The 24930-nt window shown below is 43.0% G+C and overlaps 1 protein-coding gene across 4 annotated transcripts in view; it reads left to right on the top strand.

Annotated features, from left to right (window-relative positions):
* SND1 (staphylococcal nuclease and tudor domain containing 1) overlaps positions 1-24930 on the top strand; it is a 421555-nt gene that overhangs the window by 202373 nt on the left and 194252 nt on the right. For all 4 annotated transcript variants that reach the window (XM_086395775.1, XM_086395776.1, XM_086395778.1 and 1 more), the window contains one exon: positions 23173-23283. In XM_086395775.1, the coding sequence (XP_086251901.1) occupies positions 23173-23283 (111 nt within the window). The remainder of the gene's footprint in view (positions 1-23172; positions 23284-24930) is intronic.

Raw genomic sequence — 24930 nt, 5'->3', positions numbered from 1 at the left:
ACAGGGGGCTCTTGTCATCACAGCTGCCTAGAAAATGCAGCACAGCGACTAGCAGCTCTGCCCTAAAGGGACAAACTCGAGGAATCTTCTCCCGGGGTTTTCCCACAGCCAATACCTTGTCTTCCTGCGACCTAAATAGAGCCAATAGGAATGCCTTTGCCGTTCCTGAACCAGTTCCAAAATCTGGTCTGCTCTGTACCCACAGTTCTTAGATTCTGTATCTTTGCGAAATGTCAGGACCTTTGACGCATGACACTTTATGAATCTGGGGGCCTTAAGCTGCATTCCATCATCCTTGGCCTCTTGAATTCTTGAAAAGAAGACTCTATTGGTTGTCTGGGCTGTTTTTCACAAAACTGCATAATTGAACCACTTGGGACTCTTAAAAAATAATGGTATCCTATATTTTAAAAACCAGGTACTAATATTTATTGTCTTAAAAATACCAATTTTTCCCTAGAGATGCTGGTTTTCTTGGCCTGGAATGGGTATCCTGAGTGGTGATTCAAATGTGCCACCAGTACTAATAAGCTCTAGGAAAGGAAGGCCAGAGGAAATAGAAGTTTCCAAAACCAGCATTCTCCTCTACTCTCAGCTAAGTTGTAGATACAGGTAATAGGAAGAATAAAAATGACATCACAAGTGAGTGTTTTCTCAGTTCACTTTCACTCCCTAAGCTCAGCCTTTTCCCTCCATTAATTTCTCTTATACCAGCTCTGCTTCCAAACAGTGCAGAATGGCAGAATAACGTTGGGTCGAAGGGGATGATGGTTATTTCTAGCTCTGCCTCCAGCTTATTGAGTGACCTTGGCAAGTCATTCACTCTCTTTTCCTAAGGCCCTAATCTTGCCTTTTCTGAAGGAGAAAGTGGCATAAGCAGTATTGTGAATATCATGCCTCCTTCATGTACCTTTTCTTAGTAATGCAAAATTCCTTTAAATTTGTCCTCGGGTTCCTAACAGAAGTTTAACAGGGAGTGTTAAAGTCTTGGCTCTAAGTCTTGGTGTGAATTTGTCTTCTTGTGTAGTCCTCCCTGCTCAGCCTCTAGATCATTAACGCTGGGTTTCCTTGGAGGTCTGTGGATTTGCGACATCAGACAGTCACCTCCTAGTGATGACTACTGACTGACTGAGCGCTTTCATTGCTACTAGCTGCTGTGGTGCTTAGTCACTCAGTTGTGTCCGACTCTTATGTGACCCTATGGACTATAGCCCTCCAGGCTCCTCTGTCCTTGGAGTTTTCCAGGCAAGAATACTAGAGTGGGTTGCTGTTTCCTCCTCCAGGAAATCTTCCCTACCCAGAGATCAAACCTGGGTCTCCTTCAGCTTCTGCATTGCAGGCAAATTCTTGACCACAGCTCACATGACCTTAAACTGTTTACCGTGGGAACAATATACAATATTGTGAGGTGATTAGACTTCTAATACTCCTTTTACATCTATCTTTAATTTTCCAATTCAGAGGTTGTTCTCTGCTTGGTGGCTGTTGTATTGTTTTAAAATTTTCTCCTTAACAGGAATTCTTAGGCAGTAAAAGGTGTTAGTGTCTTTTGTTGGTGGTGATACTGTTGATACCTAACCAAAACTGTGTCTTTTAAATACTTTGGGGAACAAAAGAAAGTAGAGTTGACTGTGTTCTATTTTGGGCAGTAGACTGACGTATCTGAAATTAATAACGTGTATTTAGATGACTGAGGCATAATGATTTGGCTACATTTAATCCAAACTAATATCCTCAAGTGATTTGCTGTTTCTGTTGTTGCCCTTCCAGATGTAACCCCATTTATGACCCTGACTGTTTTCCTTCACGCCTTATTATTTATAAACAGGGCTTGTACTCAGCCAATATTCACTTGTATAACAAACTAGCCCATACTGTAATGTTAAATATTTTGAATATCGCCCCCTGCTTATAACACACAAATGTTTGAGTCTGTTCTTAACCTTCGAAGACTTGTTTTCCAAATTTGGTTTGGTTGGCAGAGAGGAAAGAGTCAATGTATTTGTTTTTGAGCGGTTAGATAGTTTGAATTGGCAGTTTTCCATACCTTGTTCTGCATTGTGTTTGAGTGGGTGTGGCTGAGAATCTCAGCCTGAGCTTGAGTAGAACTTGGGTGGTATGTGTTTTTCTTGTAAATGCAATGTCCCAGGACAGATCCATAAAAAGTAAATAGAAGTCCCTGGAGGCTGTGTTTTTCCCATCAGAAACTCAGGAAAATTGGAGTATATAGTTTGTACCATGCCCATTCTGTTTTTCCTCTTTAGATCCTTACAGCATTAGTTGAGGGCTTCCTTTTTGACACTGATAATGTTCAGCAGTAAGACAGTGTTCATTGTGGATTAGAGCACTCCTTAGGGTCAGCGCTCATCTTCCTTCCTCTCCCTAGCCAGCCCTCTGCACAGTTTACCTTCCATTTTCATAGCTGAGTAATCTTTTTCTGGAAGGTATACTTTTTTATGGCAGCTCCAAGAAGCATGAGCTGAAGAATGAGTTCACTTTGCCTAGAGTCCGGGACAGTGGGATTGACAGCAGACTGGAGAATGAAATCATGTGTATGAAGTCGCTTCAGTCCTATGTGACTCTTTGCAGCCCCATGGATTGCAGCCCACAAAATCCCTCTGTCCACAGGATTTTCCAGGCAAGAATATAGGTAGCCATTTCTTCCTCCAGGGGATCTTCCTGACTCTGGGATTGGACCTAAGTCTCCTGTATTGGCAGGCAGATTCTTTACCACTAAGCCACCTGGGAAGCCCACAGCAGACTGGGATTGTCCTAAAACTTCTCTAGAGTAAACTTGTTTCCAGGGCACAAAGCAATAGCAGCATCGCAGCCCACAGCCTCCCAAGAAAAACTAAGACAGTTAAAGAATGAAATCTGGCCAGGGTATCTGGAATCTCTTCTCCCTCTTGTTTAGGTCTTAAGGATTTTATTCACTCCTGATTTTTGTTCCATGTGATTTCAGGAGATGGTGATTTCCCATTCATGACATAACTTATATGTCACCCCCTCTGTCTCCCCTGTAATAACAAAATTGCTGGGATAGCTCTCCAACCAGTTTTTAAAAAATCTGATAATTCATTTCTAAATTGGAACTTGTTTCTTTCTAATCAGCCTTGTAATGTATTACAGACATCACTCTCGGCATTGGCTACAGAAGTGATTTAATGCTGAGTTTTTAATGACTCCTTCATTAATCCTGGTATTCTGGGATTTAACACCCGCTGGCCTTTGACCAGTGGAAATGATGAAAACTTAGATTTCATGCATATTGGATAACACTGGCCCGTTGCGGGAGCCATGAATCTTGCCACTGCAGCGGGTGCGTGTGATGGAGAGGCTGCAGCTGGGTGGGCGCTCTCCCAGGCCACGCGCCGCTGCCCACGAGGTGAACGCGACATCTCTATCAGCCCAGGGTGACCTCCTTTCAGGACAGCCGGGTTTGGAGCGGGAGCCTGTACTGGTGGCTTCATCCACTAGACAGGTCTCTGGGTTGGAGAAGTAAGCCTCACCTTTTCAGTATTTCCTCAAAGATGCTTCTTTAAGGAAAGCATCATGTACCTTAACATGATAAGGTACATGTAACCTTAACATCGATCCTTTTTTTTTTTTTCCTTTTTTTTCTTCTAGTAAAGCCCCAGAATTTTGCAGTTCAAGACTGTCTAGTCCAGAAATTCCCTGATGGTCCAGTGCTTAAGGCTCTGTGCTTCCACTGCAGGAGTCACAGGTTCGATCCCTGGTCAGGGAACTAGGATCCCACATGCCACAGCCAAAAAAAACCAGAAGGCTATCTAGTGCACCTCCCTCGTTTTATAAGCAAGATGTCTGAGTTCAGGAGGAGTGGCAGAACTAGGCCACTGTTGCAGATAACAGCAACCAGAGTGATCCCCAGCAGGTGTGGAGCTCGCCATGTGCAGACAGAGCCTCAGTGTTGTCATTTATTTATTCCTCACAAGAGCTTCGTGAAGTGACCTTACAAGCCCACATCTCCACAGCGCCTCTCCCCACCTCCTGCTGCTGTTGAAAGTACAGGTGCCCCTGTTGGTGGCTCTCCTCACTCTTGATGGAAGTGTCGGGAATGCTCTTTCGAAGAGACGGGCTGGTTTATTTATGGTAGAATCTTGTGGGCAGACTGAATACCAAGAGTAGATGCCAGGTTCTTCTCCCCACAAATTGCTGCTCAGGAGAGAGGATGTCGCCTTATACTTGGAGTCTTCACAGAGGCTCAGTTTATTTGGAGCACGTTGGTTAGCCAGCTACAATGGCATGAAGGTCACATGGCAGCATTATTAAAAAGGAACCAGTAATTTTTTTTAACATGAAAGAAGCAATTATTACAGTGTCTATGACCCCCTAACTGTGAGAGCCGAGTGTCACAGGAATTACCCTCTTAAAAGGTCACTTTAAAAAGCGGTGCTATGAGGCAGGAGAGACAGATTTTTTTTTTTTTCCTGTAAAGGACTGGATACTAATATTTCAGCTTTGATAGCTGTGTGCTCTGTGTGGAAACTATTCAGCTCTACCTTGGTAATCCTAAGGCAGCCAGACAATATGCAGACAATTGGACGTGGCTGTGTTCCAGTGCAACTTTAATCATATAGACAGACCTTGAGTTTACATCCCCTATGCTATGGAGATATGAACAGATACTTCTAGAACAACAGTAAACCCAGACATCTGAATATTATGAAAATGCAGGAAGACTTTCTGAAGGCATAGAGCATGTTGAAAAAGTGAGATGGATAAGATGAGAGAGAACTAGCTCAAAATTGTCTGTAATGATAGTGTACATTACAATATTAAATACCTTTGTGCAGAGTATTAAGGGAGTAAAGAGTAGGGTTTCAACCAAAACAATACTTCTAGATTTAATAAGTTATAGATAAACAATTTCACTTGTATCCAGAAACTTGATAAAGATGCACAATCCCCCACCCGACCCCCCTTCCCCATCAAAAGCAGCCCTGGTATCACGTTAAGTGCAAGTACATTTTCTTGAAACGTTTTCTCTTGACTTTTACCAAGACTCAGATTATGTGGAAGTGGCTGTATTTGAAAATTGTTTTCTATACAGTCTCTTCGGAGAAGGCAATGGCACCCCACTCCAGTACTCTTGCCTGGAAAATCCCATGGACGGAGGAGCCTGGTAGGCTGCAGTCCATGGGGTCGCTAAGAGTTGGACACGACTGAGTGACTCCACTTTCACTTTTCACTTTCATGCATTGGAGAAGGAAATGGCAACCCACTCCAGTGTTCTTGCCTGGAGAATCCCAGGGACGGGGGAGCCTGGTGGGCTGCCGTCTATGGGGTCGCACAGAGTCGGACACGACTGAAACGACGCAGCAGCAGCAGCATACAGTCTCTTAAATTTCACTTCTGTCTGATTGAACTGTGGCTTTGCTGGTCACTGATGACAGTACAGTTCTCTCCCTGCCTTGGGTGCCCCGGGCAGCCATCCATCCACTCCTCGCTGAATGTTCTCTCCTGGGTATTTGATCCTATAAGCATGTCCTTGTTTTTTCTGGAAGTCCGATTCTCATTCTTTAATGCTTCCTAAGTCTTGCTATTTGGCACACTTGAACCTGGAGAACAGCAGTCTTTTACTGTGCTATCCACTTAATTTCTTGGTTTCTTTTTCTTCCATCTGTCACTCTCACCAGATCAGCGCTGACTTAACCTTGGCTTTGTCTTAGTTGAAGTTCTCAACCGGGTCTCATTTATGAAGGAAGGTGCTGCCCGCATGAGTCATTTTGCTGGTCTCCTAGTGACAATTTTTCTTTCTTTTTTAGCTGCATCTGGAATAACAGCTGCATTCTCACTCCTGAATAAAATGGGTTAGCACAGCTTCTCATGGCAAAGCACCTGGACTCTTAGGCAAGATTGGGGGTAAAATCCGGACCAGCTTCATCACCTGCAGGGTGGGAGGATCAATTTTTATATAAGGGGTGGGGATAGGCCACATGAATGAGGATGTGAACAAAACTGGTGTTGTAAGAGCACCACTTGTATCTGTTAAATGTAAGGGATTAGATAATCCATCATTATGCTAATTCTCAGTAACAGATGGTGGAGAGTTCTGCCTCTCAACAGCAGTTTTCACCATGGGGGAAATTAGCTTGCACCCAGATCAGCAGACAGGCAGGAATTCCATTGAGAGGGACACGCTACTGGTGATTGCATTGGTGTGTCCCTCTGCACATGTGCTGAGTTCTTGTATTTCTCTCTAGTTTACATATTCTTGGCCAGACCTCTTTGCTCTTTTCTATAATGTAAAGAACTTGAAATGATTTCTTTCCATGTAGTTAATTTGGGAAGATCAATATTGGAAGTAGGTTAAGTAAATGTGTCTCAAAGCATTACTATATCATATTTCTTGAGAGAAAAGATGCCATACAGATTATCAAAAACATTGCTGATCATCAGTCTTCATAATTGAACTTCAGAGATGACATGCCAAGTACTGTAAATGCCCCATCTTGCCTTGATAAAACACTTAAAACAAACAAGCTTTAATTAAGCCCTCTGGCTTCATCTTGTCCAACAGTTGCCTTGATCCTGCTATTTTCTGTCTGTAAATGATTTCTCTTTGGTGTTTCGTTAATTCATAGCTTCACCTATCCTCTCTGTGCTAATGGTTATCCACTTTTTATTTCTCATTGCTTGTTCCTACTCCCAACTTAACCACGTACCTGCTTCTCATTTCCATTTGTTATGTCCTAGTCTCATTTCAGCGCCAACATATTTAACACTAATGCTGATTTTAAAACTCGCTTTCATACTCATCTGTATCCCAGAGTCACCTGTATAGCTTATTAATCAGAGGTGATCACCGCTCATACAGGATGTAGTTGGTTACAGGTGTGCTTTAAATCGGCACGGTCATTCAGATTCAGTGGTTCACTGAGTGTTTTATAAGAAGTGGTACAGCCATCCTGGACTGGGAAGCCTAAAAGTCAGGGACCAGCCACCCATAGCTTTAGTTCCCACCAAGAACTGAAATTAACAATGTTTGGTCCTGCCTTGGTGACCCATGGAGTTTTGGGAGAAAGCAATTTGGTGATAAGGGAATTTTACTAAATCATCACCTAATCAGTTCTTTCCTATTTCTCTTGCTGTTGCTCTGCTCCGTGCAATCAACAACTTGAATCTATATAAACACAATAGCCTTCTAGAGATGCCTTTCTAACAGCAGAGTTTCTGCTCTCCCATTTCTTCCTGCATAATACAGCTGGATTAATTTTAAATGCTGTCTTTATGCTGTTAATTCACTACAAACAGCCATTGTAGATTTTAACAAGCGTCTTCAGTCAAGCCCCCTACCTCATTCTCTCTCACTTTCAGCATACAAACTCATCTGTTTTCTGGAGAAGATACCGGCTTATCAGGAAAGTGCCTTTAATTCCTTAGTCTCTGAACCCCAAACTTGTCTTCCTCCTGCTTGCTTTCTTATCTTCCCCTTTCCCATCTCCGCAAGATTTCACCCTCTTTCTTTCCAAACTCATTTTTCTACCCATGTGCCCTGAATTCTTTCTTTTGGTGTAAGGATTTTGTGCCATTCAGTCCCCCTACCCTTCCCTTTTAAAAGCAATTCTTAAAAATGTCTCTTTAGTCTTCTCTTACTACAATCTGCTTTTCTTATTCTTCCCTTGTCTTCATAGCCAAATTAATTGAGTTAAAAGCAATTTTAACTCTGTGTCCATTTGCTATGCATTTTTTACCATCTGGCTTTGGCTCCTCCACATCGTTGAACTGAACCTCCCTAGAACACCAGTGCTTCCCTCAAAGACACTTCTCAGTCTTTTATGTGCTCTCTCTCTAGTATTTAAAACATCACAATCTCGTTCGGACTTTTCCCCCCTCCTTTTCAGTACACCAGACTTGACTGAATTTCTTTCTACGATTCTGATTACTTGTTCCCTGTCTGCTTTTAGTTCAGTCGCTCAGTCGTGTCTGACTCTTTGCAACCCCAGGAATCGCAGCACGCCAGGCCTCCCTGTCCATCACCAACTCCCAGAGTTCAATCAGACTCACGTCCATCGAGTCAGTGATGCCATCCAGCCATCTCATCCTCTGTCGTCCCCTTCTCCTCCTGCCCCCAATCCCTCCAAGCATCAGAGTCTTTTCCAATGAGTCAGCTCTTCACACCAGGTGGCCAAAGTACTGGAGTTTCAGCTTTAGCATCATTCCTTCCAAAGAAATCCCAGGGCTGATCTTCAGAATGGTTGGATCTCCTTGCAGTCCAAGAGACTCTCACGAGTCTTCAACACCACAGTTCAAAAGCATCAATTCTTCGGCGCTCAGCCTTCTTCACAGTCCAACTCTCACATCTCTACATGATCACTGGAAAAACCGTAGCCCTGACTAGATGGACCTTTGTTGGCAAAGTAATGTCTCTGCTTTTCAATCTGCTTTAGAGCTACTTAAATATTTGTGCTTCTTAAGCCTCTACCCTTGACCCTCTTCCTACCTCTGCTCAGTCTCCCTGGTTGTCTCATTTCATCACCTGGCTTCAGTTTGCAGGTAGATGTTGCTAATCTACCTGAAATCTGTGTCTCTAGCCCAGTTCTTCCTACCAGGCTCTCCACCAATATATCCAGCTTTTGACTGGATGGACATCACCTTTTACTGAAGTTCAGTATGACTGAAATGGAGCTCACAATCTCCCCTTGAAAAGCTGCTGCTTTACTCAAATGATCACATCTTGATTGGTGGTGCCACCTTTTACTTAGCCTTTTATGCTGCAAATCAAAATGTCATCTTTATCACCTGTCTCTATACCTGATTGCCTACAGGTATATCTCAAGTTCATTTCAGCCTTTCTCTCCTCACTGCCTGGTTGATGCTGTCAGTCTTCCTACCGGCCTTCCTGTTTCTAGTCTGAATCCCTTCTGATCCATTTTGCACACAGCTGTTGCAGTTTGCTTTCTGAAACAAATCTGATCTCCTGTTTCAAGTCTTCATTAATCATCCCACAGGCTTTTGGATTAATAGAAACCCATGAACTGACCCTAGCCTTCCTCTCCATGTTTGTATTTAATATGCCCTGGCTCTCTTCCATTTCTGTAAAAATAATAATAAATTAATAAAAACAGAACACTATTCTTTTTTGTTATTGTTGCTGTTCAGTCACTCAGTCATGTCTGATCCTTTGCAACCCCTGGACTGCAGCACACCAGACTTCCCTGTCTGTTCATCACTGTCTCCCAGAGTTTGCACAGATTCATGTCCATTGAGTCGGTGATTCCATTCTTCTTAAATTTTATTATTTTTGGCTGAGCTGGGTCTTCATTGCTCTGAGCAGGAAATACTCTCTAGTTGTGGCGCACCGGCTTCTCATTGTGGTAGCTTCTCTTGTTCTGGAACACAGGCTGCAGGCTCCCAGTCTTAGATGCCCCTAGGCCCGTGCAGTCCTCCCTGAGCAGGGATCGAACCCACGTCCCCTGCATTGGCAGACAGATTCTTTTTATTTATTTTTTAATTGAAGGCTGATTGCTTTACAGAATTTTGCTGGTTTCTGCCAAGCGTCAACATGAATCAGTCATCGGTATACATATGGCGGACAGATTCTCAACCATTGCACCACCAGGGAAGTCCCAAAACACATCATTCTTGAAGTTAGTTTGCTCAGTGTGCTGGGAACATAATTTCCCCTCACCAGCTCCTACTTGCCCTTTAGCTGTTGATTTCTTAGTGAAACTTTACCTTTGCGAACCAGGTAGACCAAGACCCCAGTTGAGCATCTGTGTATGTCCTTCCTCAGGACATTATGCTTGCTTAATTACAAGATTCACAGCATTTAGAATACTAAGTCACAGATATTTTGGACTTTAATTCCTAGTACATAATCCAGGAAGGTGGGAGGGGGACACAGCAGGAGACCATGTAGGTTTTCATGGGCCATTGAAAGTACTTGGAGTTTTGAACAGAGGAGTGCTGGGGGTATCTGAAAACTTTTTAACTTTAAAAGACAAAAAAAAAAAAGATTATGAGATTTCTTTTTAAACGTTTATTTATTTTTATTTGGCTGTGCCGGGTCTTAGTTGAGGCATGCAGAATCTTCCGTTGCAGCATGTGGGATCTAGTTGCCAAATCCAGGCCCCCTGCATTGGGAGCGTGGACTTGTAGCCACTGGACCACCAGGGAAGCCCCCTTTTTAAAAACTTGATTTTGAAGTAATTATAGATTCAAACAAGGGTACGTCCCAGGTACCCTTTATCTAGTTCCCCCCAGTGGTTATGTCTTACACAATTACCGAACAACAGCACAGACAGGAAGTTTGGCCCTGGGACAGCATGCATGTAGGTCTCTTCCCATGTGTGTGGATTCATGTAACCGCCTCCATAGTCAAGACTGACAGCTCTTCAGTTATCACAAAGATCTCCTTTGTGCTACTCCTCCTAAGCCTTTCCCCTCCCATCATCTGTGACAACCACTCATCTTTTTCCACCTCTGTCATCTTGAGGTCCCTCTGAGTTGTTCCATGTATCCATAGCTTTTCTAATCTGTATATGGAAACTGGAGGCAGGCTGACTAGATGGAAGGACTTGAGACCTGAGTTCTAGGGCAGTTCAGTCACTAAGTGATATTTAATGCCTTAGTTCTCAGAGTAGCCGCCTGTAAGATGAGGAAATTGGACTTTTCAGCTCTAAGCTCTGTGATTATAACAAATGAAGCCTGTGAGTTGTGTCCGACTCTGCGACCTTATGGACTATAGCCCACCAGGCTGCTCTGTCCATGGGGTTCTCCAGGCAAGAATACTGAAGTGGGTTGCCTTTTTCTTCCTCCAGGGGATCTTCCCAACCCAGGGATCAAACCCTAATCTCTTACATCTCCTGTGTTGGCAGGCAGGTTCTGTTTAATACTTACTGAAATGATACATAATCTAGTTGGCTTTGAATATTATCAGTTATTGCTGTATAAAGATATGTAAGACTATCGATAAGTAAAACCTAGCTCCCTTTAAAAATGACATTAGAATGTCTCTGAGCTGAAACATATTTCATAGAGCATTTAGATCTACCTTCTTATTTTATAGATATGGAAACTGGTGCAGGCTTAGCTCCTTTACAAGAGTTTCAATGGCCAGAGAGCTGGGTAGGAACCCAGGTCCTCTGGCTTGAATCACAGCTCTGTGCCATGGGTTCTTTATGAAACGAGCTCATAATTGCTGTCTTTGGAGGGAGGAAGTGGGAAACATTAAGTGGCTTTCACTATTGAAAATAAATATAAATGCCGTGTGTAATGTGTCTTTGTTGGATGAGGGAGAATTGGATAAACATTCATTCTTAACATTTTTGTTTTACGATATTCATCTTTTCCTGTGTTATTCAGTTTCTTCACTCACTTTTTCATAACTTAGATGAGGATTTTTTCCTTATTAAAGTGTTGATGTGAGATGTGATAATTAGATACTCCTTTTTAAAATTAACTGTGCTCTACTGAGTGTCTCTTTTAGAAAGTTGGTTTCCTCTTTGTATATTTTGGAGCACAGACAAACAATAAGCTAAAATTGAACATGTTTGGGGTACCTAATGATACGAAATTCTTTTAACTGCTAAGCAGTTTAGTGCCTCTGGTCTGTTTTTTCCATTACGAAAATGAATTATTTCATTTTTGTTTAGGAACTTAAACTAGAAGATTTACTAACAATAGGCCCATTTCAGATTTACATTGTTCATTCATGCTTACCATCACCTCTAATCCATGTATCTGAATATTAGTAGTATCTTTGTAAAGACATAGATACATATTTTCTTAACTTTTAGAAATTTATCTTTCATATATTTTGCACTTTTATATTTTCATAGATATTCCTAAACTGGTTTTTATTCTTCACTTGGAAAGGGGGGATGTAGTTGCCTCTTAACATCCATTTTTTAACGTGTAACTGTTTGGCTCTCAAATACGTAAAGACCATATTATGCAGTGCAATGTGGAATGACTCCAGTCAGCTTGTGTAGCAGGAGCTCTCCAAGATCAATGAGTTGATTCAGGAGTCAGGACGATGGTAGTGGAAAGGGTCATTTCTCCACCATCACTGAGGGAGAGAAGGCTCGGGAGGTTTTCACCTCATACCACTCATTTGTACAATGTTAATTTCTCAAAGGAGAGAGGAGCAAAGAAAAGGGATGAAGAAAACATGCTTATGCCTACAGCCAGCATTTATACATTGTGTTGGAACATAGACAAAGAAAAAAGTCCTCTGAATCCCCAAAAGGCAAGCAAATTATTATAATGAAATGTTTAATGTATATTTTAGCTAAGATTATTAGTATTAGAGTGGTCAAATTTATAATATGATGTGGATGGATTATTTTTAACCTGCTGATAAATTTTTAATGTGTGTCTTGGATAATTCATGTGCACAATATATTTACTCCTATTTTATAAAACTGTAAAAGGACAGCAGCATAGTAAAGGGATATAGGCTGAGAATCGGAAGGCTGTCAGATGCCCACTGAGATGGTGTCACTCTGTTTCTTTAGACATCTCATTTCACAATTTTCAGGGTTTCTCTCTGGGTCTGTCTTCATCTATATATGGAGGTTTGCAGATTAGTTTATCTCTATGGACTCTTTTTGCTCAAATTCTATGACTCAGTCAGTTATTACTTTTGTTTTCATCCAACCGCCCACAGAACCCCTGGGAACACTGAGAATGCAATCAGTCAGCTAGCCAATAAATATTTATTGAGTGCCTACTAAGTGTTTGGCTCTTTTTTGGACCAATAGGGAATATGATCTGGTTGGGAAGACAAGATATGAACACAAAGCAAGATAATAATCTGCAGCAGTAAAAGATAAGTGCCAAATGAATGGCCCAGCCAAAGGAATTGAAACGGGGGACTGCAGTGCTTGACTGCTTGGATTAAAGCAGAAGATTGAAAGACTGTATAGAATAAGGTTAGAGAGGTATATGCGAGCTTTGTTGTAGAATGCTTCTTTACCTGCAGTTTGTAGCAATGTAGTCAAAAAGAGAACTGGATTTAAAATTTTTTAAAATCTAGCTTCTAGTTTTGATTGCCACTTACTAACATACTAACAGGATTACTTGTAGCAAGCCTGAAACTGATTACTTTCCTTTTTTTTTTTTTAATTAATTTCATTTTATTTTTAAACTGTACATAATTGTATTAGTTTTGCCAAATATCAAAATGAATCCACCACAGGTATACATGTGTTCCCCATCCCCATCCCCATTTTTTTTTTTAAGAAATACGTACTTACCACCTTTCTGTTGCTATAGAAAGATTAGGTTGTGTGCCCAGTCACTCAGTTATGTCTGACTCTTCACAAATCTATGGACTTTAGCCCTCCAGGCTTCTCCGTCCATGGGATTCTTCAGGCAAGAATACTGGAGTGGGTTGCTGTTTCTTCCTCCAGGGAGGTCTTCCTGACCCATGTCTCCTGCATTGGCAGGCCAGTACTTTACCACTGAGCCACCTGGGAAGCCCATAAGATTAGGGCTTAATTAGGGATTAATGTGTGTTTAAAAGCGTGGCCTGTAGCAGACACCCAGTAGATGGTCATTAAATCTGAAATCATTCTTGGAAAAGTTCAAACAAGCTTTTTGTGATTGTGGTAGATTGGAGCATGAAGATTAAGAGGATTCAACTGAAAGTGATCAGGATTGGAAAACTTTGCAAGGAGACCAGATTTGGGAGCGGGTGAAGGGGGGTGGGTGTGGACAGGTAAGTTAGAAAGAGCAGGATAGAAAACAGTCATAGGAGAAACACTGGAGACTTGGGTTCAAAGTTTGGACAACTAATTTTATCTGGGAATGAATACAGATGTCAGCTTTAGGTGACTGGGAATCTAATGGTCCCACAATTAGAGATGTTAGGGAAATGAGCTGATTTGGTAGATTTGAGAAAAGCTTAATCTGGGGAAGTGAGTTTTATTTTTGAAATGCTGAGTTTTACATGGTGATGAGTCATGCAAATTCACATGTCCTGCAAATAGTTTGAAATGTAAATGTATGGCATATTTAGCAATGAGTGGACCAGTTTGGATATGAAGTGCCTATTTGTTAGACAGCTTGCTTATTTGAAGCTAGATCCTTGATTTAATTGATTATCTTAGTTGTCTTTGTGGGATCTAATTGTCTCCTGGGGAGGAAACGTGGTTGTCCAGTAGAGGAAGTGTCACTTTGAGTATGCACCCCATGTTCTGTCCTGCAGGAGAAGGGAGATTCAGCTTAATCCATGAAGCTTCTATGAAACAGACATTATTATTATGAGAGGTGGAGACTGGGGTAACATTTGAAGGTGGCATTATTTCATTGCTCCTTACACTTAATATGCCTCTCATACCTCAACCCAGGTTCATCACTGGACTAATAACCTCCTCTGATATTTTGCTGACTTGAAAGTACAGCAGTACTCAGAGAAGAGCTGGCATAATAGAGTATAATACCACAGTTTTTCTTGTCTTATAAAGCCATAACCAGGATATTGCTGAATAAATGGAGCTATCATATAAGAGGTGGCAATAAGATTACAGTACTGCAGAAATCCTGGGGGCACAATAAAATTGTCTATTTAGTAAGCATAACCATTGGGTGTTATGCCTTTTCCCTTTCCTTTTTAAAATTGTTTTGACCCATATATCTAGCACTATTCTCTCCCCTAGCCAGAATTAAGAAGTGAATTAGGTATTTAATTCTCCTGCTTCCAAGTAGGTTTCTGTCTTCTTTTCTGTCCATTGGTGTTTTCAGGAGATGAGGTTAGGTGAGCCCTCATGTAGGGCTCGAGTGGGAATAAGGTAATGAGGACGTTAGGGCTCAGACACATAGTAGAGAAGATAAATGGCTGTTCTTGGAAGGTTGAATGAGAAGTCAAATCTTCATCACCCATATTTTTACACCCTGGTCCCTAGATATCTTTGCTTTAATTCCTTTTCTTCCCAAACTGAAGAGCGCTCTCGGTATGCAGTGGGTTGTGGCCCCTGAAGCTGCTTAGGCTTTTGCCTGTGTCTAGGGGTAAGCCTACTATTGACACTGAGGGTTGGATGGATGTCTGTGTTGGGGATTCAAGGATTTATTTCTCTGTGAAGCAGTAGTTTTTTCATGGAGTGATTCCCTTTCCCCTTTCTCTTTCATCTCCACTCTTCCCTCCCTTCTTCCTTTCATTCCTTTGTTTCTGCAAATCTTGTTTGTAGGTCTCCTTGGATTTCATTTTAACCATGCATCCTTCTGGATTCTTCCAGCTGGACTAAATCCATATCAGTCTTCATTGTTTTCTTTCCATATCGCCTTCCCTACAAAGGAAGAATGATTAGGATTTATGAAAGTACAAAAATAGAGTGCTTGATCCTAAGAAGTCTTGATTTTCGTGTCTCCAGTCCAGTCTCTAGAAAATGCTCTCATTGGTAGAACAGTTCTGTTTAGAACCTGTATATATTTGGAATTAATTCTCATTAAATATGAACTACTTATTGAGGGTGTTTTGTTTGAAAGGGTCCTTTTTTATATATTAGTGTATAGCCAATAATTGGAGAAGGAAATGGCAACCGACTCCAGTATTCTTGCTTGGGAAATCCCATGGACAGAGGAGCCTGGCAGGCTACAGTCCCTGAGGCACAAAGAGTCAGACAGGACTTAGTGACTAAACAGCCATAGCCAATAATGTTGCCATAGTTTCAGGTGGACAGCAAAGGGACTCAGGCATACATATGTTACATATACATACAATACATGTATCCATTTCCCCCAAACTTCCCTCCCATCCAGGCCTCACTGAGCAGAGTTCCCTGTGCTGTATCGCAGGTCCTTGTTGGTTACCCATTTTAAATATAGCAGTGTGGACATGTGAATCCCAAACTCCCTAACTCTCCCTTTTCCCCATCCTTTTTTTACTTAATTAGCTTCTAAAGCTGCTCAGATCAGTCCATTCTATACCTGCCTGCTCTTGAGTCCAGCTTTCTGAGGTCCTGCTGCTTTGTGGATCATGCCATGTTTCATGTTCATAACCACAGCTGGGCTGGTGGCTTGACAAAAGCAGTCACCTTTGGCTCTGTGTCTGGAGTGAATATATCCTGCCCTAAGACACTCGATACCTAATGCCATGCTTGATAATAACTTTTTTCTCCTTCATTTCACTGTAGTTTCTAAAGCTGCTTCCTTTTTATTTTTGATCTATATTACGAGTTCTGGGAAAGTCCCTAGCCATCGTTCAGACCCTCTGGTGACTATCCCGGTGAGAGGACTTGTTAAACAGAAAAGGGAACCATTAAGAGTAAAAAGATCCAAAAAACCTATTTTAGTTATTTTTAGAATTACATTAGTCAAGGGTTGAGTAAAAAAAATAGGGAAGACGATGGGGGAGAGGTTTGGGACACATATAAAGGAGGTTGTGCCACCTCAGATGTTTCTAATTACTGATGCTTCTAAAATAGAGTCTCCTTGTCGACATACGCTGCTTGGTCATGTGGGAAGTGCCTCCTGGATATATTTTAAGGGAAAAAAAATCGGAGTGTCATTGTTTCAGATTCTCGGGAACTCAATCTGAAATCGGAGGACAAAAGACAGTTTAGACGCTAGATGGGACAGGCATAGCACGACCCCTTGTAGACACTGTTGTACTGGCTTACGGCAGCTCCCTGTTGCCCTGCTGGGCTTTTTCCTAGTTTGAGGCCTGGGGGAGAAACAGCAGTCAGTAAAGGTCCTTATTCATGGCCCACTGTCTGTAGATCCCTCTCACCCAGAATTCCACTCTCACCCTTTACAGTCTTATTTTGCAAGTCTATAAAAGCCAAGTCTGTCTCAAGCCTAAAATTGTCAGGTTCTTGCCTGGTGTGCATATTAGAGGTCTGAGTGTGAACTCATGGAGAAGGTTGGAGGGGAACCTGGCCTTGGGGCCTGTTGGCCATTAATCATCCCCCCCACCCCCACCTTCTTCACCCTCTTAGACTGAGATGCCCATGTTGTCTGTGTATATGAGCCAAGGTGGCACTCATACTCTGAAGAAAAGCACTCTGTCCAGTGCTTGCTTCCTGCCTCATCACCCAGTCTTGTGGTGATCTCTCCCTCCTTCCTGGTCTCTAACCTATTTGCAAAGAAAGACATCAGCTGCCCCCTGCCCTCTGTAGGCCCTGTGGTTCAGCCCCACAGCACTGAGAAGTGAGATGAGCCATCTGATATATTCGAAGTAAATTGGGGAGTCCTGTCAGCCAGGACGCTCCATCTCAGAACTTGTGAGGGAGCATGTCCTTGTGGTGAAGTTCCAGCCAGTGTGGAAGGAAGTCGAGTCAGTTTCCCAGCTTAAGATACTGGAGCTTTTATGGGTCGTGGGTGACAAAGGCCCTGTCTATATGCCTCATGCCTTGTTGGATCATATTCTCACAGTATATAGCCATGGGGTACATTGTACGCTCAGTTTATGAAATTCGACCCATGGGACCTTGAAGTTATTGTAGAAAAATCACGTGGGGGACACATGCATGTGTGTGCGTGGATGCGCACACATGAGACGGTGCCTCTCCTAGAGCTGACGTGACTGTTATACATGAACTGAGCTGTTGTCTTTCACCCGTTTCCTTTAGCCTTGACTCCATAATAGTGTGAAAGCATTTCTTTATGGGCTTACTGTATTCTGAATGTGTCCACCTGTTCATTTGCCTCAAGGAAATATTCTGCTTTGTAATCTCCATGGACACCTCAGTGACTGATAAAATGTTGATGGTTTTTAAGTGGAAAATGTTAAGCTCAAATAGCTAGATAGAGATCTATGAGCCAGAGCCATTGAGAATTATCTGTTACCCTTACTCAGATGGAGAATGAAGTGCGTTTGTATGTGTGTGTGTAATGGTATTATGCCTTATGTGCACTCTTGAATTTACTTATCCATTTACCCTAGCTTCTCTTTTGACAAGTAGCATATACCCTTTAAATTAGCTCTACCGTGTGCTGTGCTTAGTCATTTAGTCGTGTCTGACTCTTTGCAACCCCATGGACTGTAGCCCGCCAGGCTCCCCTGTCCATGGCTGCTGCTGCTGCTGCTGCTAAGTTGCTTCAGTCATGTCCGACTCTGTGTGACTCCATAGACGGCAGCCCACCAGGCTCCCCCGTCCCTGGGATTCTCCAGGCAACCCACTCCCGTGGGTTGCCATTTCCTTCTCCAATGCATGAAAGTGAAAAGTGAAAGTGAAGTCGTTCAGTCGTGTCCGACTCTTAGCGACCCCATGGACTGCAGCCTACCAGGCTCCTCCGCCCATGGGATTTTCCAGGCAAGAGTACTGAGGTGGGGTGCCATTGCCTTCTCCGTCTGTCCATGGCAGTTAGGACCAAATTGTGGAAGTCAAAGAAGGTGTAAGTGAGGCGCTGTATGTGTATGCAGAGAAAATTATTCACATAAGTAAAATATTAAGGATAGTGGAAGGCAGGCTTCTCACAGTCAGAAGGGATGTACAGATAAGGAAAGGAAGAGAACTGCATGCGCCCTGAAATGTTGAATGGGGTTGTAGTACCTTTCTGAACTCATGGTGTGCTAAAAAGCTGATGCCAAGATAGGATGAAATAGACAAGAGGTTAATTGGGGAAAACAGAGAAAATGGGAAGGGAGCTGGTGGAGGCTGTGAATGCTTAACCTCTGTGGAAAAGGGAAGGATGGAAGGTTGAACTGGAAACATCTAATCTGAGGCTATGGGCAGTTGTGAGAGTTCCAGCGAAGGTGAGGGGCCGTGCTCAAAGCCGTAGCTCCCTGTCAGAGCACGCCCAGGTCTCTGAGCAGCGGGCAGGTTGTAGTGTCTCCACTGCACTCAGTCATTGGCTGGAAGCAGCTGGGGGGAAGCATAGCTTTGGCGGAAACAGCAATGGGTTTCAGAGCACAGCAGCTGGGGCTGTCAGTCAGTGATGCTTCCTGCAGTCAGAGATCGGAGAGGCACGTTTTCATGACTGCCACACATGGTTTTCAATGGTTATAGATACAGAAATAAGTGTATGGAGATAAAAATGTAAATGTGGACTATTTGGATAAATGGCTGGTTTCAGAGCTGCAGAAAACAGTGGAAGATGAGCCTGGAACACATTGTGGCCTGAAAGCAAGGAAGAGCTCAAAGGATGACAGGACACAGGAGCCAGCTTGACCCGGCTCCCACTGGCCAAATTGGGAGTAATTTCAGCATCAGAAAAAATAACGATTGTAGTGGATTATATGGCTCTTTAGATTAAATATTTCGTGACCATAAACCTCTACAAATCAATAAATGAATAACTTGGGAGTTTAAAAGCTACATAGTTTTTCAATACCTGTTATAAAGAGGAAGAGAATAACTTCATAGTGAAGAAGCCTGGTAGACACGGCCTGAATCAAATGATCAAAATTACCATTATCAGTAAATTACACATCATTTCAAAGGAGGCCACGGGAACAACGTAGCATCACTTCTGTGACATTCCTGCCAAAGATTCATAACTTGCCGCTGATCACAGGAACATCAGACAATCCAAAATTACTGGCCTGTACTTGTGAGAAGTTTCAGGACTGTGGTAGACTAAGAAAGATTGAACTTCTCCAGACTCAGGAGACAGGATAACAAAATGCAAAACCTGATTCTGCTCTAGATCCGCTTTCCCCTAAATTCTCTATTGGAACAGTTGACAAAATTTGAGTAGGGTTGTAGGTTAGATGGCAATAATGTGTCCACATCGATATCCTGGTTCAAGTCATTGTTTACTATGTGGAAAAATATCCTGATTTGTCAGAAATGCACATTAACGGTTTGGGGGATGATGGTGTAAACGGTCATTTGCTCTCAAATGAATCAGAGATTGGCATGTTCTTTGTTACTGTATGTGCAATTTTCCTGTAAGATTGTTTTAAAATTACTTATTCCCTCCTTCCCCTACTTTTAAGTAATCTAGTTAATTATAGTCAGTTATCTGACCTTCTCTATATATTATTGCTTCCACTCTTGGATTTGGGGTGTAGAGATTGGGGAAGGCAGGCAAAAGTGTGATCAAGTAATTATTGTGAGTGAAATCTATGTTTTAAGAATCCCATTCTCATATATGGGCACAGCATACCTTTTCCAGATTGGCAGAATATAGTACCCCATGGTTTCAAAAGTATCTTATAATGAGAAAGTAAATGCTTTTTACAACCTGCTTGCTGTGGAAATGAGTGGGCAGGGAGGATGTCAGGTACATGGAGATCTTTTGAGAAAGCTCAAGAGACCCATGTTGCTTGTGTTTTTCTTAAGAACATCTGATCCTGCATAGTGGAAACAGTTCACTTCCCATATAACCTAAAATTCTCCTTGAGCTTGGAGAAGCATTTCAAGTCCAGCACTTATTCTGTTTCCAGCTGATACAGAGAGAGATGATTTCCTGTTAGACTTTCAAGACTGTTAGGTCCCTTTTTGTATGCTGATTGTGAATTATCCATTCGAGCCAGACATGTGTAATTGGAGTAGAATTACTGATACACTCAAGAAAGCAGAATTTATAAATTTGTCTAAAGCAGCATAATGTCATGGCACATAATTTAATGTTCTCTTTCCTTACTGGGCAACTAATCAGCACACCAGTGTCGAGTTCTGAGCCATCTTTGGCCAGAGGGAAATCTCCTGACCTTTCATTAGTGGCCCAAAGAAATGAATAAGAGAGTCAAGTACACGGATCTCGGCTAATTCCATTTTATTTGTCTCCCTTTCATTCTCTTTAAATACAAGTCTTGGATAATGGGGAGGAGAATGACAAAAGCTGGGAAGGCATGTTGAAAGCTTTTGTTCTTAATTCTATGCTGGGCAAGCTTGGCTAATAAACGCTTAGGATAAGAAATAATGTTCCAGTGCTGTATTTCTCATACTTGGCTACAGAGCAAGAAAGACACAGCCCTTGCCCTCTTCGACCGCATCAGTTTGAGTTGGAAGATGGATGATGAATTAATTGTAATACAGCCTGATTTCACAGGGCAACACATACCAAGATGAAAATGCACGCAGTGTGATTCTCACACACCTGGCTCATGGGCGGGGCCCCGTAAGTGATATCTGTCATTGTTTCCTATGTTTTTACCTTCCGTGCCTCAGCACTAACATTGCGGCCATTCTTCAGGAAAAGTCTGTGTTTAGGGAGAAGAAGCTAAGAAAACATGGATTGCACTGAAAGCAGGTCGTGGAGTCTGAGGCCCTAACTGGTTTGCAGATATTTGCTGGCGGGATCCAGAGGGTGAGAAGCCCGAAGGAGAGGAAAGGGTTGTGTCCTTGGTTCTGCTGGCCACGCAGGAACTCAGTTCGATACTGTGAATTGATTGGAGCAGCATTAACCAGGATGGATCATTAAACATTTGTACTGTTTTGCTTTGTATTCTCCAGCTTTTCATATAGAAGCTTATTTGTGTGGATTTTTCCCTCGCCTGCTCTGTCATTCCAGCTTTCTGTTCCAGACCCCACATATCGACTGTAAAATGTCAATGCTTTGTTATTCCAAACGCAGTACCAAACACGTCTTTGTTGTTCTGGCATTTCCGATCACTAAGCCCTCACAACCTGTTGCAGCTGGATGTGTCCCAGCCGTCCCTCTGGCCTCTTGGTGGGCAGAGCCTCTCTCCTGCCCTCTTGGGCCTTGGGTGAGACCCTTAGTTAAATTCTCCCCATCTACAGCTGCTAACTTGGGGCTGCTGGCATTCTCCACCCTGCCAAACCCAGCTCGGTGATGATAACAGTGTTTGCCAGCACGCTTATGCGGTGACTCAGGAGACAGGGTGGCCAGCAAAGCAGCCTCTTTGTGGGAGTGGATTTTGAGAAGTGCTAATTCCGTGGCAGTTTGGAGATATTAATATCATGCTGGCAGTAGAGAAACAGGCAGCAGAGGGGCACATAATGAGAAGAGAATCAGCCACAGCCTCTTTTCCTTCTTTATCTCCCTGCCCATATTCCCCCCTCTTTTTTTCTTTTTTCTTTTAAAGTAAATCCCTGGGCCTCGATGAAGAGAACCCTTAAGTGGCTTGAGCTTGCCCATAGACTGGTTTAGCCCAGCTCATGGCATCCCCAAAGGCTGGGAGTCTGAGAGCACCAGAGTGCTGAGAGTTAACTGCCTTCCCAGCAAAACTAAATCATAGCATATGGTACAGTAGCCTATTCCTTACCATCCCTCCTCCCTAAAGGGCAGCTCACCAGATGGTCTGAGTGGGTCCTTTGGTGTACTTATGACAGACACAAAGAAAGACATAACGCCGCTCTCCCCCAGTGATACCATGCCTCTTGTCTTGCAGTTACTTGCTTCAGGTAACTTTTGAAAATCTGTTTTTGCAGTTTCACTTTTGCCCATCGAAGTTCCCTTTCCGGGTTGAGGAGAAACTAGGCTAACACGCTTCATTAGCTGGCCGAGCATCACTTCCAGTGTACTCCTCTGAGTAGATGAAAGTCGCTCACAGTGGCCCCGCTGTCTTATTCTAGTGAAGAGAACGTGCAGCACGTTGAAGTTTGTTTGTTTGTTTTTTAAGCAGGATTCTAATCTGAATATTCTGTGGTCCTAAAAGGACTGTTGGGAGTATTGCTTCAAAACTGGTCATCTGACATTTTCTACTTTTTCACTTTGTTCCCTAGCTCATGCCGTTTTTAATGAAGATGTTTCATCCTACCCCAACACCACCCCTCTGCCACCCCACAATTCCTTCTTGACCTCACCTCACCCAGGCCCCCTTGGAGTCAGCCGAGAGTCAGTGTCCGGAGTTCTAATGAGAAAAGACACACTCTTGAGTGTTCCATGAAACCAGCGTTTCTAAGTTTGCCAAACTGGAGCACAGTAGTTTCTAGTTGCAGTATAGGCTAGAAAAAAAGGAGATTTGGGGAAATTTAGGTCATGCTTTTATGTGCTTTGTTTTTTATCTGTGTGCCTGGTATTTTAGAGCAGACTTTTCTTGAGGGTAGTGACTTGTTTATACCATTCTGTAAATAGCCCTGCCTAATGTGGGCTTTTTACAGATATTTTCTGCCAGGTTTTATGTACAGATTAATATAGCATCTGACTGTACTAACCAGAAAAAAATGCTGAGCCAGGGGACTTGGTTATTCCCCCTTTTTGTTTGGATTTCTAGCTTAGCAACTCATTGGTCTTGAACTCCTTCCCTCTGCCAGGATGCCTTAAGACCCCCAGGTGCTAACTGTTGTTATTGCTGTTGACTGAGCCCCATATGCCCCTCGAGTGCTCACTGACCTATCTTTTCTGTTGCAGAAACATTGCCGAGGCCCTTGTCAGCAAAGGTCTAGCCACGGTGATCAGATACCGGCAGGATGACGATCAGCGATCCTCTCACTATGATGAACTGCTCGCTGCCGAGGCCAGGTGAGATGCCTAATTATTAAAGTGAATGCCTTGGGTCCCCCAGCCCCACTTTATTCTTTCCCACTTCCCTGCCTGCCCCTGAGCAGAATGTGATGGAAAGCAACGTGCTGAGAAAGCCCATATTCTTTTATGATTCTAGCTTTTCCTCATCAAGATAAAAGGGGCCTCACTCACTTCATACTTGCAATCTAACCCAGGTTAAGCACGCTGGGGCCTCTATATTTTTAAATTTGCAAAATTTAGGCATATATTAGACATAATCTTCCCAGAAGATGTTGTAAAATGAACAGATGAGTAAATACTATGTGGAATATTTTTATCTCCACCATCCTTTCCTTCCCAGGAACAAACCATGGAGCCCTGCTTACTACACAGGACGTTTGCCTCGGGTTCATCCCTCCAGGGGCCCCTGCTCCCAGCCCCTCCCACTTACCACCTCTAGACCTTTCATCATGTACAAAGGAAATGAAAACATTTATTAGGGAATGAGTTTGGGTGTCACACTTCTGACAGCTGGCAGGAGAGCGTTTGTGAGAAGCCCCGTGACATTTTCCTTTGTCCTTCATCCCTGTGGCTGGTTGCCCCACGGACATGCATACTGCTCAGCAGTATTTCTTAGTAGGGACCTTTCTCAGGGCTCTTTCTCATGGGGCCTTTCTGTCACTAGACGGGACTGGAAGCAGAGTAATTCCTCTAGCCTTCCCAGGAAACAGCAAGAGCTCAGTGATCATTGCTGGATCCCTGTTCTGATCCAGAGCTCAGCAGACTGCTGCACTCGGTAGATATACCCATTGTTTCAGAGCGGCTTCAGATACTTGTCTCATGCAGACACTTTCCTGTGACCTAGGAGTTTGTCTAGAAGTTTGTTAGTTGCCAGCCTGTGCTCCATGGCTCACGGAGGAATGAGTTTGAGCCCATGTTATCTGTACCTAAGATTTCATCCCTGACATCACTTCTCTTGTTCTTTGGCCCAGAACATTGACCTGATAGGAGACATTTGCCTCTTAACACCGTGTCACATCCTGATGGATAGGGCATCTGTAGGATGTCACACGACGTCAGCTAAGAGAGCCGCCTGTCACCTTGCTATGGCTTTTTGGATTCTTTTCTTGTGGGATTTTTCCCTGGAGGACCTGCCTAAGACTTCATTCTTAAGCACAAAGTTCAGTGTCTTTGGTTGTTGAATGCCTAGTGTAAAATAATACGACATGGACTTCTCTGGTGGTCTAGTAGCTATGACTCTCTGCTCCAATGCAGGGGGCCCAGGTTCAATCCCTGGTCAGGGGAACTAGATCACACATGCTATAACTAAGACCCAGCGCAACCAAATAAACGCATTAAAATATTAAAAAATAATAATACAATGTGTAGCCCATAATTGATGTTTCTCTTTAATCCTCCCTCACATCTTATGCTTTCTCTCCCTGCCTATATTATCATTAAGCCAATGGGTTGAAAGGACTCATAGCAGGAAATGCAGCTCCACGTTTCAAGTACTTTTGATATCTCGCTATTCTAGGAAATGGGCAATGATGAGACTGTTCTTTGTGTGGGGGTGGGTTCTCGGTGGGCACGCTCAGTTGGTCTGATGGTATCCAAAGAAGCGGTCTTGCCTTGCCAGCATAGCGGGAGCCCTTAGCCATTCCA

This window comes from Bos grunniens, chromosome 4 (assembly GCF_055505025.1).
Source record: "Bos grunniens cultivar Pamir isolate PY7600 chromosome 4, Bosgru_T2T1.0, whole genome shotgun sequence".
Classification (NCBI taxonomy): Eukaryota; Metazoa; Chordata; class Mammalia; order Artiodactyla; family Bovidae; genus Bos; species Bos grunniens.
Note: the sequence above shows the minus strand (reverse complement) of the source record. Positions and strands in the feature narration are given on the sequence as shown.